At 33.9% G+C, this 17,499-nt stretch overlaps 1 protein-coding gene and 1 non-coding gene across 4 annotated transcripts; both read left to right on the top strand.

Annotated features, from left to right (window-relative positions):
• The first annotated feature begins 8,148 nt into the window (after positions 1 to 8,148).
• On the top strand, positions 8,149 to 8,256 carry LOC131175639 (small nucleolar RNA R71). Its single transcript, XR_009145832.1, has one exon. It is a non-coding gene; the product is annotated as a small nucleolar RNA R71 (small nucleolar RNA).
• A 3,370-nt stretch (positions 8,257 to 11,626) lies between these two features.
• On the top strand, positions 11,627 to 13,840 carry LOC110651454 (BTB/POZ domain and ankyrin repeat-containing protein NPR1-like). 3 transcript variants are annotated; one of them, XM_058140020.1, is made up of 3 exons: positions 11,630 to 12,315; positions 12,481 to 12,726; positions 12,928 to 13,840. In XM_058140020.1, the coding sequence occupies exons 1-3, from the start codon at positions 12,043 to 12,045 to the stop codon at positions 13,678 to 13,680; spliced, it is 1,272 nt and encodes a 423-aa protein (XP_057996003.1). In that variant the 5' UTR covers positions 11,630 to 12,042; the 3' UTR covers positions 13,681 to 13,840. The 3 variants fall into 3 exon arrangements, with proteins under 3 accessions (XP_021662497.2, XP_057996003.1, XP_021662498.2); XM_021806806.2 differs by having other exon boundaries at positions 11,632 to 12,315; positions 12,532 to 12,726; XM_021806805.2 differs by having other exon boundaries at positions 11,627 to 12,726.
• The last annotated feature ends 3,659 nt before the right edge of the window (positions 13,841 to 17,499 follow it).

The following is a 17,499-nucleotide window of genomic DNA, read 5'->3' as shown; positions in this document are numbered from 1 at the left end:
GGTGATGGAGGTGGGGGTGGCATGCCCAGAAAGATCATGAGTTGCTTCACCATTTCCTTCAATTCTTTCTGCTTGTCCCTGGTTTCCATGACAAGGTCAAATAGGTGATCATGACGATCCTTGAGTGTATCAAGACCAGTGTCAAGCTTCCTATCCACAAAGTATATATCATCACTAAGCCTATCAAGATAGGTGAATAAGGCTTTAGTGTTGAATGCAGGAGGGGCTGTGGAAGAGGAAGGTTCAGCTGTAGGAGGTATGGGTTGAGCAGAGGCTGCTGGGATGTCCTGTACAGGCTGAGGGGGTGGGGTAGGTGTAGTAGGGTGCTGTGGGACTGATGGGAAAGGTTGTGTTTCTGGTTGTGCAATGGGCCCGCCACTGCAGTTGAGCAAGATCAAAATATGACAAATTGAACCTGCTTTGGTTAAGTGTGTAGTATCAAAATATAAAGTGTCCACAAGTGCTGGTATTGAGTGCTCTGCAGGATTAAAACCAAAATGCTTGGCTATGACAGTGATGAGCCCACCCAAAACAATGTCACCTATGGATTTGGTGGCAATATGCAGCACATGCTCACAAAAGAAATAACTAGGAGAAACCTTAACTTTGTGAAATGCACACCATAACATAAATAGTTCAGATTTTCCCACAGCACCAGAACTAGTCCCTCTGCCCAATATGGTGCTAGCAATCAGCCTATAAATAAACCTAAGTGCAGGGTCAAGTATTTGGGATGTTTTTGATCTTCCAGCAGAGAAAGTTTGAGGTTGGTTTGTGATGATTCTCAAAAATTGGGCAGCATTCCAAATGACCTTGTTGGCTACCTCTACTCCAAAGATGTGGTACTCTAAATAACCCAGCAATTGCAAAACCAAAAATGCTATGAAATTGGTCCAATGACAGCTCTCTATTTTGCCCCAAGCATCTAAATTTCATAATTGGTTTATGATCTACATCATGCAATTTAAGGGTAGCAGAGAATGAAGAAATAAACTCCAAAACTAGAGTTGGATAAACTATCTCCTGTTTATGCACAAATTCCATCCAACCCATACCGTCAAGATATGCAACTACATTGTCAAATAAACCAAGAGATTGTAGAGAATCAGCAGATATATACCTAGTGGGTTGTACCCTTCTATCCTTGAGTCGCTTAAAAGCTGCTTTTTGAATTGTATCAGGAAGAGGCCAGGGTAGCTTTGATACATGTGAGGCCGTCGAAATTGTCTTTTTGCTGGAAGAGGGTGTAGAGGCTGGAGCTTTTGGCTTTTTGGGTGGCGGTTCCGACAATGGGGTGGGTGGGTCTTTGCGTTTGGACAGAGGAGGGGCAGAGGACATGGGTCGCATGATTTTAACCGGATTTTACGTTTGTACGTGGTTGGGGACGTGGTGGGGGTGTCGCTTGTGGAGGAGAATTGGGCGTGGGGGTTATCGTTGACAATGGCGAGACTTCGAGAGGAGAAGCTGGACGGGAATGGGGAGGCGACTCCATTGCCGATGGAGAAGATGGAAGAGATAAGGGGAAAAGAAGAAAATCGAAGAAGAATGAGAATTAGGCAAATGTAGTGAGAATCGAAATGGAGAAGAAGGTGTGAGGAGGAGTTATGCCGGAATGAGGATTGTGAGAGAAGAAGGACAAGGAGTGGTTTATCGGGGTGAAGGTGGGAAAGAAAAAATTTTTGCGAAAGGAAAAATTTGATTTAAACGGTTTGTAAAAGATCGCATAAGGGAAAGTGGATGTGCATAGCTTATGCACCACTTATGCAAGTGTTGCCCTGCTTTAAAGTTCGAAAAATATGTCATGCGTATGCATAGGCCATGCACGCCGCTTATGCAGTCTCGGCAACTTTTGGTGTTTGGGGAGTGAAGCGCGGAGTGCATAAGTCATGCACTCCCCTTATGCACCTCTCGGCAGCTTTCAAAATTTGGAATTTTCAGTTATGCAGTAATGCATAAGCTATGCACTCTGCTTATGCAGGTCTCGGCAACTTTTGAAATTTGGGTTGGTGGTCATGCAGATGTGCATAAGCTATGCACTCTGCTTATGCACCCCTCGGCAAGTTTGGTTTTTCTGGGTTTCTGGTCATGCAAAAGTGCATAAGTCATGCACTCTGCTTATGCACCCCTCGGCAGCTTTGGATTTTTGGAGTTTCTGGTTATGCAGAAGTGCATAAGTCATGCACTCTGCTTATGCACCCCTCGGCAAGTTTGGAGATTCAAAGTTTTTGGTCATGCGGAAGTGCATAAGTTATGCACCCTCCTTATGCAGACTTCGGCAGAGAGAGAAAATGCAGAATTTGAAGTTGTGCAAATGTGCATAAGTCATGCACTCACCTTATTCAAGTTTTGACAGATATGAAATTTAACAAAATGAGGTTATGCAGAACTGCATAGGCTATGCACTCTCCTTATGCACTTGCAATAAGGGTGAAAAATGGCAAGAATTGTGGTTATGCAGGATTGCATAAGCTATGCAGTTGCTTATGCACAATTCAACAAGATTGAGATTGCAATGGAACATGAATTGCAAGGGTGAAAAATACCCTAGAATGAAGAAATATAATTCCATGAAGTATAAACCATGAGAAATTTTCACCAAAAACACATCAATATAGACAAAGTTCATCAAAAATGCATCACACAAGCATGTAAAAATGGATCCTACATAAAAAACCTTTGAGAACTATGCCATTTTGACTCAAATTCTGCAAATCAACATTTAGCACATAAAAAACTCAATAAAATCTGCATGAAGTTGCATCTATTCACAAGTGATGACCTCTCCAAGTTTTGCTAAGAAAATGCAGCATTTCTACCTTGAATCCTACAACCCAAAGAAGCTCAAAACTGCAAAAATGACTCACTTACCACCATATTAAGATTAAAGGCACATATACTTAAAAGTTACACACCCAACCTCACCAAGAACATAAGCCATCTGCTGCAAACACCCTTTTTGCTGCAGATTCCATTTTTCCTCTGCATAAACCAGATAGCAGCCCAAGGATGAGATCTATCTGCTGCAGATTGCACTTTGCCTCTGCATAAACCAGATTGCAGCTCTGACAAAGTTATGCAAAGAAAAACCAATCAGTTCTTTTGAAGGATAAAATTTTCAAGTTAAGAATCACTTCCCTAACAGTTCACCAGCCTTTCTTTATTGAATTACATCTACAAGGGACAAGATTTAACAATGTCAAAAATTGAATTTGGGGAGATTTAAGATAAAAACAAAATCAATGAAAATGAAAGTAAATTAGCAAAAGCAAAATAAAAGGACTTGGGATGCCTCCCAAGAGGGCTAATTTATAGTCCTTAGCTGGACTTTTCATGAATTTCACTGAAAAGAGGTGAGGGATTGGAGAGCTTGTAACAGCTTGCTCCCTTTATTGGGTCTCCAGATATGTAATGTTTCAATCTATGCCCATTGACCTTAAAATTCCCAGATTTTTCACTCCAAATTTCAATTGCTTCATAAGGAAAAACCTTAGAAACTCTATATGGACCAGTCCACCTTGACTTGAGTTTTCTAGGGAACAATTTCAATCTTGAGTTGAACAACAAAACTAAATCACCTTCTTTGAATTCCTTTTTCCTCAGATGCTTATCATGCCAAACTTTAGTTCTTTCTTTGTAAATACGGGCACTTTCATAAGCATCCATCCTCAATTCCTCAAGCTCATTAAGTTGTAACAACCTTTTCTCACCAGCTTGCTTAAGATCAAAATTCAAGGTTTGAATGGCCCAATATGCTCTATGTTCTAGCTCCACAGGTAAATGACAAGACTTACCATACACCAACCTAAAGGGAGTAGTTCCAATAGGGGTTTTGTAGGCAGTCCTATATGCCCATAAAGCATCATCTAGTTTGATAGACCAATCTTTCCGAGAATTGTTCACTGTTTTCTCCAAAATATGCTTGAGCTCTCTGTTAGAAATTTCAACTTGTCCTGAAGTTTGAGGGTGGTATGGGGTAGCTATCTTGTGCACTACACCATACTTCCTCATTAAGCTCTCAAATTGCTTATTGCAAAAATGGGAACCCCCATCACTAATTATAGCCTTAGGAGCTCCAAATCTGCTCAAGACAAATTTCTTCAAGAATTTCACTACCACTCTAGCATCATTAGTTGGAGTTGCAATAGCTTCCACCCACTTTGACACATAGTCAACCCCAACTAAGATGTATCTATTACCATATGAAGGAGGGAATGGCCCCATAAAATATATTCCCCAAACATCAAATAATTCCACTTCAAGAATATTATTTAGGGGCATTTGATCTCTTTTTGACAAATTTCCACTCCTTTGACATTTATCACAATCCAACACAAATTTCCTCACATCCTTAAAAAGATTTGGCCAAAAAAAACCAGCTTGCAAAATTTTACTAGCTGTTTTAGAGATTCCAAAATTTCCTCCATAATCAGAAGCATGGCAATGATGCATAATACTCTGTATCTCCTCTTCAAGAATACATCTTCTTATTAAACCATCACAGCATCTCCTAAAGAGTAAAGGATCATCCCATCTATAAAATTTCACCTCATGCAAAAACTTTTTCTTTTGTTGCCATGTCATACCTAGAGGTAAAACTCCACAAGATAGATAATTCACAAAGTCTGCATACCAAGGTAGTTTAGCAACAAGAGAGAAAAGTTGTTCATCCAAGAAAAACTCATCAATAGGGATTTCATCCAATTCTTCGCCATCCAATTTCAACCTACTAAGATTATCAGTAACTACATTTTCAGCTCCCTTCTTATCTCTAATCTCCAAATCAAACTCTTGTAGCATCAGAATCCACCTAATGAGCCTAGGTTTAGCCTCCTTTTTACGGAGTAAATACGATGGTCGCATGATCCAAAATATAACCACCTTTGAGTCAATAATGTAAGGTCTGAATTTTTCCAATGCAAAGACAATTGCTAAAAATTCCTTTTCAGTTGTTGCATAATTTGTTTGAGCCTCATCCAGTGTTCTACTAGCATAATAAATAGCATAAGCCTTTTTGTCCTTTCTTTGACCAAGAACAGCCCCAATTGCATAGTTGCTAGCATCACACATAATTTCAAAAGGTAGGCTCCAATCAGGTGGTTGCATGATTGGTGCAGTGATAAGAGCTTGCTTCAACCTGCAAAAGGCATCCAAACACTCTTGGTCAAATACAAATGGTGTGTCATTACTTAACAAATTAGACAAAGGTTTGGCTATTTTAGAAAAATCCTTGATAAAGCGTCAGAGAACCCGCATGTCCTAGGAAACTTCGAATTCCTTTGACATTGGTAGGAGGAGCCACCTTCTCTATCACTTCAACTTTGGCTTTATCAACCTCTATTCCTCTGTTAGACACCAAATGTCCAAGCACTATCCCTTCCTGAACCATGAAATGACACTTTTCCCAGTTTAACACAAGGTCAGTATCTGCACATCGCTGCAAAATTTTAGAAAGGTTAGCCAAGCATATATCAAATGAAGATCCATAAACAGAAAAATCGTCCATAAAAACCTCCATTATGTCTTCGATGAAATCTGAGAAGATTGCCATCATGCACCTTTGAAAAGTGGCTGGTGCATTACATAATCCAAATGGCATTCTCCTATAAGCAAAGGTTCCATATGGACAAGTAAAAGTGGTTTTCTCTTGATCATTTGGATGGATAGGGATTTGAAAAAAACCTGAATATCCATCTAAATAGCAAAAGTAAGAATGCCTAGCTAGTCTTTCCAACATCTGATCAATGAAGGGAAGTGGAAAATGATCTTTTCTAGTAGCAACATTTAATTTTCTGTAATCTATGCACATCCTCCAACTAGTCACTGTTCTAGTGGGAATTAATTCATTATTTTCATTTTTGACAACTGTCATTCCACCCTTTTTTGGGACAACATGTACTGGGCTCACCCAAGTACTGTCTGAGATGGGATATATGATCCCTGCATCAAGCAACTTCAAAATTTCCTTTTTAACAACTTCTTTCATATTTGGGTTCAACCTCCTCTGATGTTCGATAGATGGCTTACAATTTTCTTCCAAAATGATTCTATGCATGCAAAAGTGTGGGCTTATTCCCTTAATGTCATCTATGGTGTATCCTAAGACTTTTCTGAATTGCCTCAACACTCTTAACAACTTATCAGCCTCCAAAGTACTCAAATTTGCATTTACAATTACTGGACAAGTGTTATTAGTGCCAAGAAATTCATACCTGAGCTGAGAAGGAAGTTGCTTAAGTTCTACCTTAGGTGCATCTTCTTCCTTGAATGATGGTTGCTTAAATTCAACTTTTTCCTCTTGTGTGAGTTGAAAAACTGGAGCAGAAATGAATGGTGGACTTCCCTCTAAGTGTTGAGCATATGCAGCTACATGAGGGTTGTCATAGTCTATGCCTCCTCCATGAACCAAACAATTTTCAAGTGGATCTTCTGGATATTTCTTTCTGAAGTGTTCTTCAACCAGCTCATCAATAATATCAACTCTCAAGCAAGTATCAGCTTCAGAATTATGCTTTTTCATAGTGTTATTAATATTGAAAACCAATTGCTCTTCACCAACCCTAAGAGTCAGCTTTTCTCCCTTAACATCAATCAATGCTCCTGCTGTAGCTAGAAAGGGTCTTCCCAAGATAATTGGAATATTAAAATCTTCCTCCATGTCCAAGATGACAAAGTCAACAGGTATATAGAACTTCCCAACCTTCAGAGGCACATTCTCCAAAATCCCTTCAGGATACTTAATTGACTCACTGCCTAATCAAGAGAAATGTGGGTTGGCTTTAGATCCCCCATGTTGAGCTTCTCATAAATGGAAAGGGGCATAAGGCTAACACTAGCCCCTAAATCACATAAGGCTTTTGTAGAACATGATTCTCCAATGTGGCATGGAATTGAAAAACTCCCTGGATCCTTAAGCTTTGGGGGAAGTTTCCTTTGAAGGATGGCACTACATTCTTCTGTCAAAGCTACGGTCTCATGGTCTTCAAGTTTCCTCTTGTTTGAAAGAATTTCTTTCAAGAATTTTGCATAAAAGGGCATTTGTGAAAAAGCATCAACAAAAGGCACATTTATGTAAAGCTTCTTCAAAACCTCTAAAAACTTCCCAAATTGCTTATCAAGCTTGGCTTTGTGAAATCTTTGTGGAAAGGGAAGCTGTGGCTTGTAGGGCTTAGGAGGTATATACTTCTCTTCCCTCTCTTCAATTTTCTCTTTACATTTTTCTGCACTCTCTTGTTTTTCACTCTCATCAGTTCCTTTCTCATTTTCTCTCTTCTCACTGTTTTCACTCTTCTCATCATTTATAACTTTCCCACTTCTTAAAGTAATAGCTTGACATTGCTCTCTTGGGTTTTCTGGTTGACTTGGAAGTTTTCCAAAAGACTTAGCACTTGAGGAAGATGCTTGTTGTGCAATTTGGTTTTCCAGCATTCTGTTATGTGTTTGCATCTGTTCCAGCCTTGCTTTCATCTCTCTCATCTCCTCATCATGCTTATTTTGGTTAGCAAGAATCTGTTGCAATAAAGCTTGATGGTGGAATTTCGTTCTTCTGCTTTTGGTGGAGGGTTCATATTTTTCTGAAAATTAGGCAGTGGTTGCCTATTTTGCTGATATGGAACTCCTTGTTGCTGTTGTGGTTGAAAATTCTGATTTTGAACTTGATTTTGCTGATTTCCCCATGAAAAGTTGGGATGATTCCTCCAATTTGGATTGTAAGTTTGAGAATAAGAATTCCCCATTTGTTTGTTTTCATAATTACCAACATATGCTGCTTGTTCTCCATAATCTACTCCACAGCTGGTTGTTTCCTCTGCATAAGCCACTTGTTGTGAACTTCCAGCTGATGATGATGAACTAACCAACATACTCAAATCTTCCATCTTCTTAGCAAGGACATTTGTAAGTGCATCAAACTTTGCATTAATCATGTTGAATGAATCAAGATCATACATTCCAGCAGCTTGCCTCTTTTGAGTTGGAGCTGGTCCTCTTGGACTACTCCAAAGATGAGTATTCTTTGCAATTTTCTCCAATAGCTCATAAGCTTCATCTTCATGCTTCATAATAAATTCTCCTCCTGTTTGAGCATCAATAATTCCTCTGATTGCAGGAGTGACATTGGTGTAAAAATTCTGGTTTATCATCCATTTCGGAATGGCATGATGTGGGCATAATCTCTCTAATTCCTTCCATCTCATCCATGATTCATAAAGAGTTTCATCTTCTCTTGGTCTGAAAGCTGTCATTTGATTCCTCAACTCTTGAGTTTTTTCAGGTGGAAAATATTGTGCAAGAAATGCATCAGTGAGTTGCTCCCAATTTGTAATGGAGTTGTGAGGTAAAGAATCAAGCCAATCCAATGCTCTATCTTTCAAAGAGAATGGGAATAGCTTCAGTCTTACTGCATCATCAGATACTCCAGGTTGTTTTTGCATGTCACAAATCATAGCAAACTTCTTCAGATGTGTGTGTGGATTTTCAGAAGGATGACCCCCCAAATTGAGAATTCTGAATCATTTGAAGGACTCCAAAATCCATCTTGTAACTATTTGCATCAATTCTTGGTCTCGCTATGCTCTCTCTCAAGTCATCAAAACGAGGAAAAGCATGATCCATCATACTTCCCCTAGGCACGTTTGCATTAACAACGTCTTCCCCTTGGGCTTCATTTTCATTGTTTTGACCATTTCCAGCATTACCAACACCAATTCTAATTCTTTCATCAGCCATGTCTTCTTCTAATTCAGTTTCTCTCAAGGCTTCTTTTCTTTTTCTGATTTCTTTCTTGTTGGCTTTACAAAATTTCTCAATTTCAGGATTGAACAATAAGGATGTGTCACTTGAGCTTCTAGCTCTTCTCATAAAAGATTAAAAGTACCTGAAAAAGAACAAACAAACACAAAATGAAAAGATAACAAAATAAAACTAAAAACAACTAAAATAATCAAGAATTCAATCTTAAACAAACAACTCCCCGGCAACGGCGCCAAAAACTTGATGCGTCCTTACCGCAAGTGCACGGGTCGTACAAGTAGTATAGAAAAGATATCGATCCCACGAGGAGTTGTGTTAATGATTGAATTTTTGATATAAAAAGTTGAGTAAATTGAAGTATTTTTTTGAAATTGAAGTAATGAATTGATGGGTAATGGAGTATGAAATCTAAATATGCAAAAATTAATATTCTATTCAACAATGTATTAATTAAACTAAAATTGCATCAAATTGAAATAAGCAAGTTCAAATATGGCAATATTCAAAATGGCAAGTAATTAAATTCGATTAGAAATTAACAATGGTAAAAAGGCGATTCCAGAGTTTCGGGATTTCATATTCGAGCTATTTTGGGATTTTAAATTGGTTATTCAATCTTATGAAACTTATGGGTTTTAAGGAGATTAATTCTTAAATTCTTTGAATTCCCTTTCGAGTGAGACAAAGAGTGCCTTAATCAAACTAATCCTACTTTCGTGGAGTTAGAATTAATTAAGACCCATTAAGTTCTTTAATTAATCTGTGAATCCTCTTAATCCTTAGCCTATTTCGAGGTCTAAGTTAATTAAGTCCAATTTCTTGATTATCTATCACAGGGCCTTCTCCTTTCGGTACTTCAACCATGGATTAAGAACATCACTTAATGGGATCCTACACTAAGCATGTCATTAAGCATACAAGAAATGAATAAAACTCATTAAGACCACAAAATATGGATTACCCAATCAAAATCCACAAAATATCTCAAATATTACAACCCTTGCTCCAGAATCAAAAGTAAACTACTCACTATCCATAATGCTTACAAGATATATTGAGTTTAAATGGAAATAAAGCTTTAATCTAAGCTAAGGAATAAGAAATTAAACACTAGAAATGTAGAAAAATGTAAGGGAAGAAAGAAATCTACAAATCTTGGTTGAAAATGGTGTGGAAGGTGAAAGTGACTCCTCAAATTCTGCCTCTACTCTCCTTTCCCTTTTCTGCTCCTTGTCTCCTCTAAAATGAGAAAATGGGACTATTTATAGCATTTTTCTGACATGGAGCCCTAAAATGGTATGTTCTAGGAGGAATTATTTGAGGGAATCTCCTGCCAGCTCATTAATGAACTCTTTATGGGACTGCATAAGTGGACTGCATAAGTTATGCAGTCCCTTATGCGCTGATTCAGTTCTGAGTCACTTATGCGAAACTGCATGACTTGGTGCATAGGTTATGCACAATTTCGTGAAGGTGCATAAGGGAGGCGAGAATGTGCATAAGCTATGCAGTCTCCTTATGCACATTTCGGCTGGTTCTGGAACAGTGATCTTTCTCCTTATGCAGATCTGTATAGCTTACGCGGCAAGTTATGCACAGTTGGTCAATGCATATTTCAGGTTGAAAACTTATTTTTGACATCTTTGGCTGTAGAAGACACTCCTCAATGGCAAAATTCTCTTCAGTCCTTCAAAAACACCATTTTTCCTACAAAACAAACTAAAAATTACAAATTAATCCAAAATTGACAATTATGAAAAACTAACTAATTAACTAATGAAATTAGCTAAAAATGACTAATAATCAAATAAAAATGGTTATAAAATTAGACCTAAATGACTATGCAAAATGTATGCATCATCTAATTGTCCCAAAGCATTAGTGGCCTTTATTTTTAAAATTTTCTAGTAACACTCTTGGGGAATTCTGTTTGGAACGAAGAGGAATTCAACCTTTTTCATCTGCCTTTCGGTGAGTGTATAGTGTCTCCAATCCTTTGAGACTTCTAGAAAAAGAAATAAAGAAAGAAAAAGTGTAGTATGGGAGAAAGTTTGTAACGGGCAAGAGCAAGAGATAAGTGGCTCTGGGAATTTTCTCCAAGTTATGGCAAAAAGCTTTGATGTTCTTTATCTGCATGCATCTTCTCTACAATGTCCCTTAAATTTTAAGTTATAGTTTCAATATGCTAGAAATCAGTTTACGTTTGGGCCTTTACCCTTTATTTTCTCCCTGTAGAGTTAGTGTTTCCTTAATGCATTGAAAAGCTTTTTCCATATTCTGCTTATCTATATATCCTGCTGCAATAATAGACCAATCTATTTGGAGTTGCAGTCTTCTGTTTTTTCACTATATATTGAAGCATCGCTTCAGCCTTTTCAATTAATCCCTTCTGACAATAATCAATAAGGAGGACATTCGGAACTCTGAAATCATAGTACAAGCAAGATGATTCTCTCTCTTGTAGCAATTTCTCAACTTCTTCAAGCTCCCCAAGCTTGACTAGAGAACCCAGCATGGTTATATAATCTCCGTTGACTTGCTTCTTACACTTGGCTTTTGCAGGACCCCATAACCTTATCATGTCATCTTTATTGCCAAAACTTGCATAAGGTGAAATCAAATTACTGTAGCCTAGTACATGAAATGAAGCTGTTTCTGTAGCAAAAAGTAAAGGTTTGGGCCTTGTGTGAGGTTTTATGCATGAAATGCAGCTGTAGTTGTGTCTTCTATGGACAAAATGCAGGGTATTGGATATTTCCCCGCTGTCTTTTTTAATTATTTCCTATGCGCGTTTCTTTCAAGCACTGGCCTTCAAAAAGAGAAGAATTATTCTGGCCTTAAAATAAAAGTTTTAGACTTATTTAGACCAAAACTTGCTTGCCTCAAAGTTAAGGAGGCGAATTTGACCTTTTCCAGAATAAGTATTCTCCGGGTGTGTTTAATTTCTTTATTTTTTGCTTTACAGCTCCACAAAACCATCAGGTCAATAAAGAAGTGTGAAGGAAACCTCCGGAAAATTTCTGCAGGTCTTCTTTGAAAGCAAAAAATTGAAGTTTCCAGGAAACACCGTCGGAACTTGCACATGAATTCATCTTTAGTCTTTACCTACTTAGACTCTTGCTGTCCCTGTCCTCTCAGTTTGTCTTCCTTGGAAACACTAAAACGGAAGGCTCTCTCGTAGTTGTGGTTGTGTTTCTTGTTTCAGTTTTACTTCTGCTGTGGGTATATCTTGGAGAGATCTGGTTTCATCATTTAAGTTTTCTGGTGTTTTTTCTTTCCGGGTTTTCTTGATCAATGGATGATGTTTTTTATTTTCCTCATGATCCATCACAACCTGTGAACTTTTCTTCATCTTCTAGCTTTACTTCATCTTCTTATGAATTTAATGACTCAATTAGTCAAAGCATGTCCATTTCATCTTCTTATGCATCAAATCGTTTGACCAACCAAAACATATCCACCTTCTCAGGTCCTGAAGCCAGGCGTAGTCAGAACACATCCACTGCATTTTCTTATGCATCAGATCGTTTGATCAGCCAAAACATATCCTCCCCCTCAGTCTCTGAGGTGAGTCCTAGTCTTGAGTTGATTAGTTTACCTCAGCCTAGCTCTAATTTGGAGCTGCCGTTGATCGATTATAATGCTGCTGAAATTGTTGTTGACGGAATCCCTGTTAGCATTAATCGTGGTTTTCTAGCTGAAAATAACAGTTTTTTCCGTGAAATTTTTAAGAAAGATGGCAGTCCAAGCTATCTATTGAGTAATCTGTTACCTTTTGGAAAGGTTGGATATGAAGCATTCCAGTTTTTCTTGAGCTACTTGTATACTGGAGAACTCAATCCTCCTCCGTTGGAGGTATCAACTTGCGTTGATGAAGAATGTGCTCATGAAGCCTGTAGACCTGCAATTGATTTTACAGTGGATTTGATGTATGCCTCATCCATATTCAATTTACCAGAGCTAGTTGTACATTTCCAGGTCAATTCCTTCAAATTCTGCACTGATAAAAGACTTTAATGGTGTATTTGCAATGCATGCTGCTTAATTTATTTGCTTCTGGTTTGGTGCTAGTTCACGAACTGAATTTATAACTGTTCAATATTTCTGTTGTGCTTACCAGACTTTGACTAGATTCCATACTATATATATGGTTGTAATTTGATATTCTATATGTTGCAGGGACGCCTCGTTAACTTTGCTGATAAGGCTTATGTGGAGGATGTAATCCCAATACTTTTGGCTGCCTTCCATTGTCAATCAGATGAACTTGTAAATCAATGTGTAGGTCGAATAGCAAGGTCAGATCTTGATAGCATCTCAATAGAGAAGGAGCTTCCCTATGAGTTTTCAAAGAGAATTGAACTTAGTCGTAAAAAGCCTATGTCTGATGATGAACAGGTGTCTGAGGCTGTGGAACCCTTGCATGAAAAGGCTATTAGGAAAATACACAAGGCATTAGACTGGGATGATATTGAACTGGTAAAACTTCTCTTGTGGGAATCTAATGTAACACTGGATGATGCCAATTCTCTTCATTATGCTGTTGCATACTGTGACAGCAAGGTTGTACGCGAGTTGCTTCACCTTGGTTTTACTGATGTCAACCGTAGAAATTCACAAGGTTACACACCTCTTCACATTGCAGCAATGCGAAGAGAACCATCAATCATTGTGTCTCTCCTAATAAAAGGGGCTAGTGCTTCAGTCTTAACATTTGATGGGCGAAGTGCTCTTAGCATCTGTCGAAGATTGACTAGCATAAAAAATTATAATGATAAAACAGAGCAGGGTCAGGTAACAAATGAAGACCAACTCTGCATTGATATTTTAGAGACAGAAATGCGGAGAAACCCCATGGCTGATGATGCTTCCATCACTTCCCAAGATGCTGTAGATGATACTTTTGATTTCAAACTATGGCTTAAACTTTAATTTGTTAGAAATTTATAGAAGAAAAAAATGTCTAAGAAAAAAAAAAAGGCCTTAGAGAGATTTGAGGAGTTAAGTTGAAATATAAACACAAATCCACTTTTGTATTAAATGCAATTAAATGAACTCTAAAACTATACTGGTTTGGACCTGGTTTAAACAATTCCCTTCATATCTGATTGTTTTGTTTTGTATTTTATTACTGTTTTTGATAAATGAGACGCACTCTTGAGAATACTATTCCCTTTCTAACGTCAATTTCCATTAGAAAAAAATATAGTTTTATGCAAAGAAAATTACTTAAGGCTGAGAAAAAGTGAAATATGATAATTTGTTTTTAAGAAAATTTTAGATTAAGTTTATTTTACTAAACGGAAATTAACCTCCTTATGAAAAATATTTTTCATAAAAAATTATTGTCTATAAAAATATTTTTATTATTTAGTTATAATGTTAAATTAATAATATATATTTATTTCATATATTTATAAGTGTTTTCATATTTTACTAAAAATATCAAAATTTAAAATATAAAAAATAACTTTTTTTTTGAAAAATATAAGTATTTTTTTTAAATGACTTAATTTTTCATTCGATCAGGAAAAAATTATCTGTTGATTAATTTTTCTGAATACTCTAAATATTAAAAAATGTAAAAAATATTTTTTAGAAAAATATTTTTCGTAAAACAAACGGAGCCTTAATTATTTAAAAATTTAAAATTTTAACAAATAATACAAAATAATATAAATATATTATATTTTATAAATATGTAATGCATATTATATGATTACAATATAAAAATATGAATTAAAAAATTATAATATTCTATTGTAATACAAAACATGTGCCTTTTATGTGATGTCATTTTTTTTAAAGGTAAATAACTAATGATCCCCCAATTTTTTAATATTTCCATAAAAATTATAAAATTTATATACTTTTTATAAAAATCATTAAATTTATTTTTTTAATAAAATTTATTATAATCAAAAATTAAAAATTTCAAGTTAATCTACTAACTTGTCAATCATTTTATAAATAAAATTATTTTATTTTGTTATATTTTCTTTAAAAAAAAATAATACATAAAACGCATATAACTACCTCATTATTATTAAACCCTCCCCTTTAACACTCCCCTTTCTCCATTTCTTATCCACCAATAGCCATAATTAGGTATTTTTATTTATAAAATAATTGACGAGTTAGTCAATTAATCTAAAAATTTTTAATATTCGATCACTATAATTTTTACAAATCAAATTAAAATCTAATAAATTTTATAAAAAAAAATTAAAATTTAATAATTTTTATGAAAAACACTCGTAAAATTAAATAATCATGTTTAATAATTACCTTTTTGTTTTAACTTAAAAATGTAGGCTTTGCCTTCTCTCCATAAACTCCTCCATTTCCATCTTTCTTCATCATTTTTTTTTCTCTCTTATTTCTCCTTTGGATCTCCTTTTTTTTGGCAGCCATTGGTCTTTTTCACCAATGATTACCTCAAAATTGTTTTCTTTTCTAATTTTCTATGATATTCATTAAAAAAGAACATGAGATTTTCTTCTCAATATTAAAATCCTACTCTCTCATTATTAAGAAAGTATCTTTCTCCCATTAATAGAATTTTTTTTTAAATAATATTTTATGGAGCTTTCTTTCCATGAAATAGGCAGTGTCATTAAATTCATATTAATTCCTTTGGTTGATTTAGTGAATCGATAACTAAATATTGAACTAAATAAAGAATTGATATAAAAACTATTTGATCCGGTCAAATTTTGTTAACTTGCCTAATTTGACAGGTTGGCCCTGTAAAAAAAAAAAAAAAACCGCCATGTCATCTTCAAGAAATATATATATATATATATATATATATATGAACTTGAACTTAGGTTCTCATTAGTGATAGGTATACTGTATCTATTGTTATTTATGGAAATTTTTAAGAATTAATTAAGATATATGTAAATATAATTTAATGAATGTAGAAATTTTTGTTTTAAAAAATTAAAATTATTTATTTATATTAAACATGTATAATATTTAATTAAATTTTTAATAATTAATCGGTTAAATAAGTGGCACATATTTTTCCGGGTCTTAAATTTGATCAAAATTTAGTCTAGCTCTGACAACTACAAACATAAGAATAAATCATTTTTATTGTGTCAATATTCCTGATTATTTTTTTGTCAACACGTTTTACAGTCTGACTCATTCTTGAGTTTGTCATTGGCACGAACGAGTAATCCACTCATAATTTTTCAAAATGGCAAGTTCTATAGCTTTCGAATTTTCCATTGTCAGGCTTAGGTTAAATTCCTTTCTGGGGCATGAAGAATTTCACAGTGATGGATAAATTTTCTAGAAATTTTGGAATTCTACTAGATAAATGATTAAAAGAGAGATTTTAGGTATTAGGTAGATTCATGGTATCATTGGAGATCAATCCATTGAATTCATTAGATGAAAGATCGAGTTGAACTAAATTGTCTAGTTTTGGCTACATTCCATTTGAAATTTCACCGAAGAATTTATTTCGTGCTGAAATTAGCCTATGTAACTGCTTGCAATTATTTTGCACTAAAATTTGTATCCCTTGATATGTATAATTAATAATGCTGATTTGAATGATTTGGACAAATGTGCATTTAAATATTATTTTTATTTCTTGACTAGCATAATATTTATGCTATGCATGGGTAATATATAATTTTTATTTTTTAATTTAATTTTTAATTATATTTTATATATGATAAATTATTATTATTAAATTAATTTTAAAATTTATTTTTTATTTAATTTAATTTCAATAAATTTTTACTTGTTATAATAATAATTTTTTTAATTAATTTATGATATAATTAATTAAAATATCTATTTAATTCTTTTTATACATATATTAATAATAATTTTCATGATTATTTCATTTAAAATGTAATAAAAATATTTTATTCAAATAATAATTTAAATTTTATAAAATTTTTATATTTTATCTCATAGTTTATGCAATCAATATATAATTTTTATTAAATACATTAAATTAATGAGAAAATAATATTATTTAAAAAATATATAAATATAATATTTTTTGTTATTAATATAAAAAAAATTAAATTATTAATAATGAATTGAATAATTTAATTTTAATAATAAAAAAATATATGACATTATCATTAATTAAAAATAACGTTCTATCATATTATTTTTTAAAAAATGAGCATAAATTCTTTTTTATGAATCTGATATATTTTTTATAAAATAATTTTTTGACAAAAATAGTTATCACTTTATATAAATTTATAATATAAACTAAATATATTTTATAAAAATTAAAATTTTAAAATATCATCATTTTCTATTAATTTAATAAATATTAAAAAATATATGTTATTTTTCAAAAAACAAATTCTATAATTTTAATATTATAACTTTAATTATTTTTAATCATCTTTATTTGTATATAAATTTTTGATGCAATTATATTTACAATTTATCTTTTAAATTCTGCTTCTATATACAAATATAGTTGAAGATAATTTATGCATAATATATATATATATATATAAAATTAAAATTTAAAGATAATTCTATTGAAAATTAATAATAATAAAATATAAATAATCAAAATATTAGTTATTATTGCTTTCGATATATAATTAAAATAAAATAAAAGATTCAAAAGTTCAAAAAAATTAAATAAGAAAAAACTAATAAATTTTAAAAGAAATATTAAAAAAATAGTGCAAATAGAAAAAAATTTAAGAATATTTAGGTAAAATGAAAATGCTTGATAAAAAAAGAGTGCTTGAT

This window comes from Hevea brasiliensis, chromosome 17 (genome assembly GCF_030052815.1).
Source record: "Hevea brasiliensis isolate MT/VB/25A 57/8 chromosome 17, ASM3005281v1, whole genome shotgun sequence".
In the NCBI taxonomy this organism is placed as follows: Eukaryota; Viridiplantae; Streptophyta; class Magnoliopsida; order Malpighiales; family Euphorbiaceae; genus Hevea; species Hevea brasiliensis.
The sequence above is the reverse complement of the archived record's forward strand: the minus strand, read 5'-3'. Positions and strand labels throughout refer to the sequence as shown.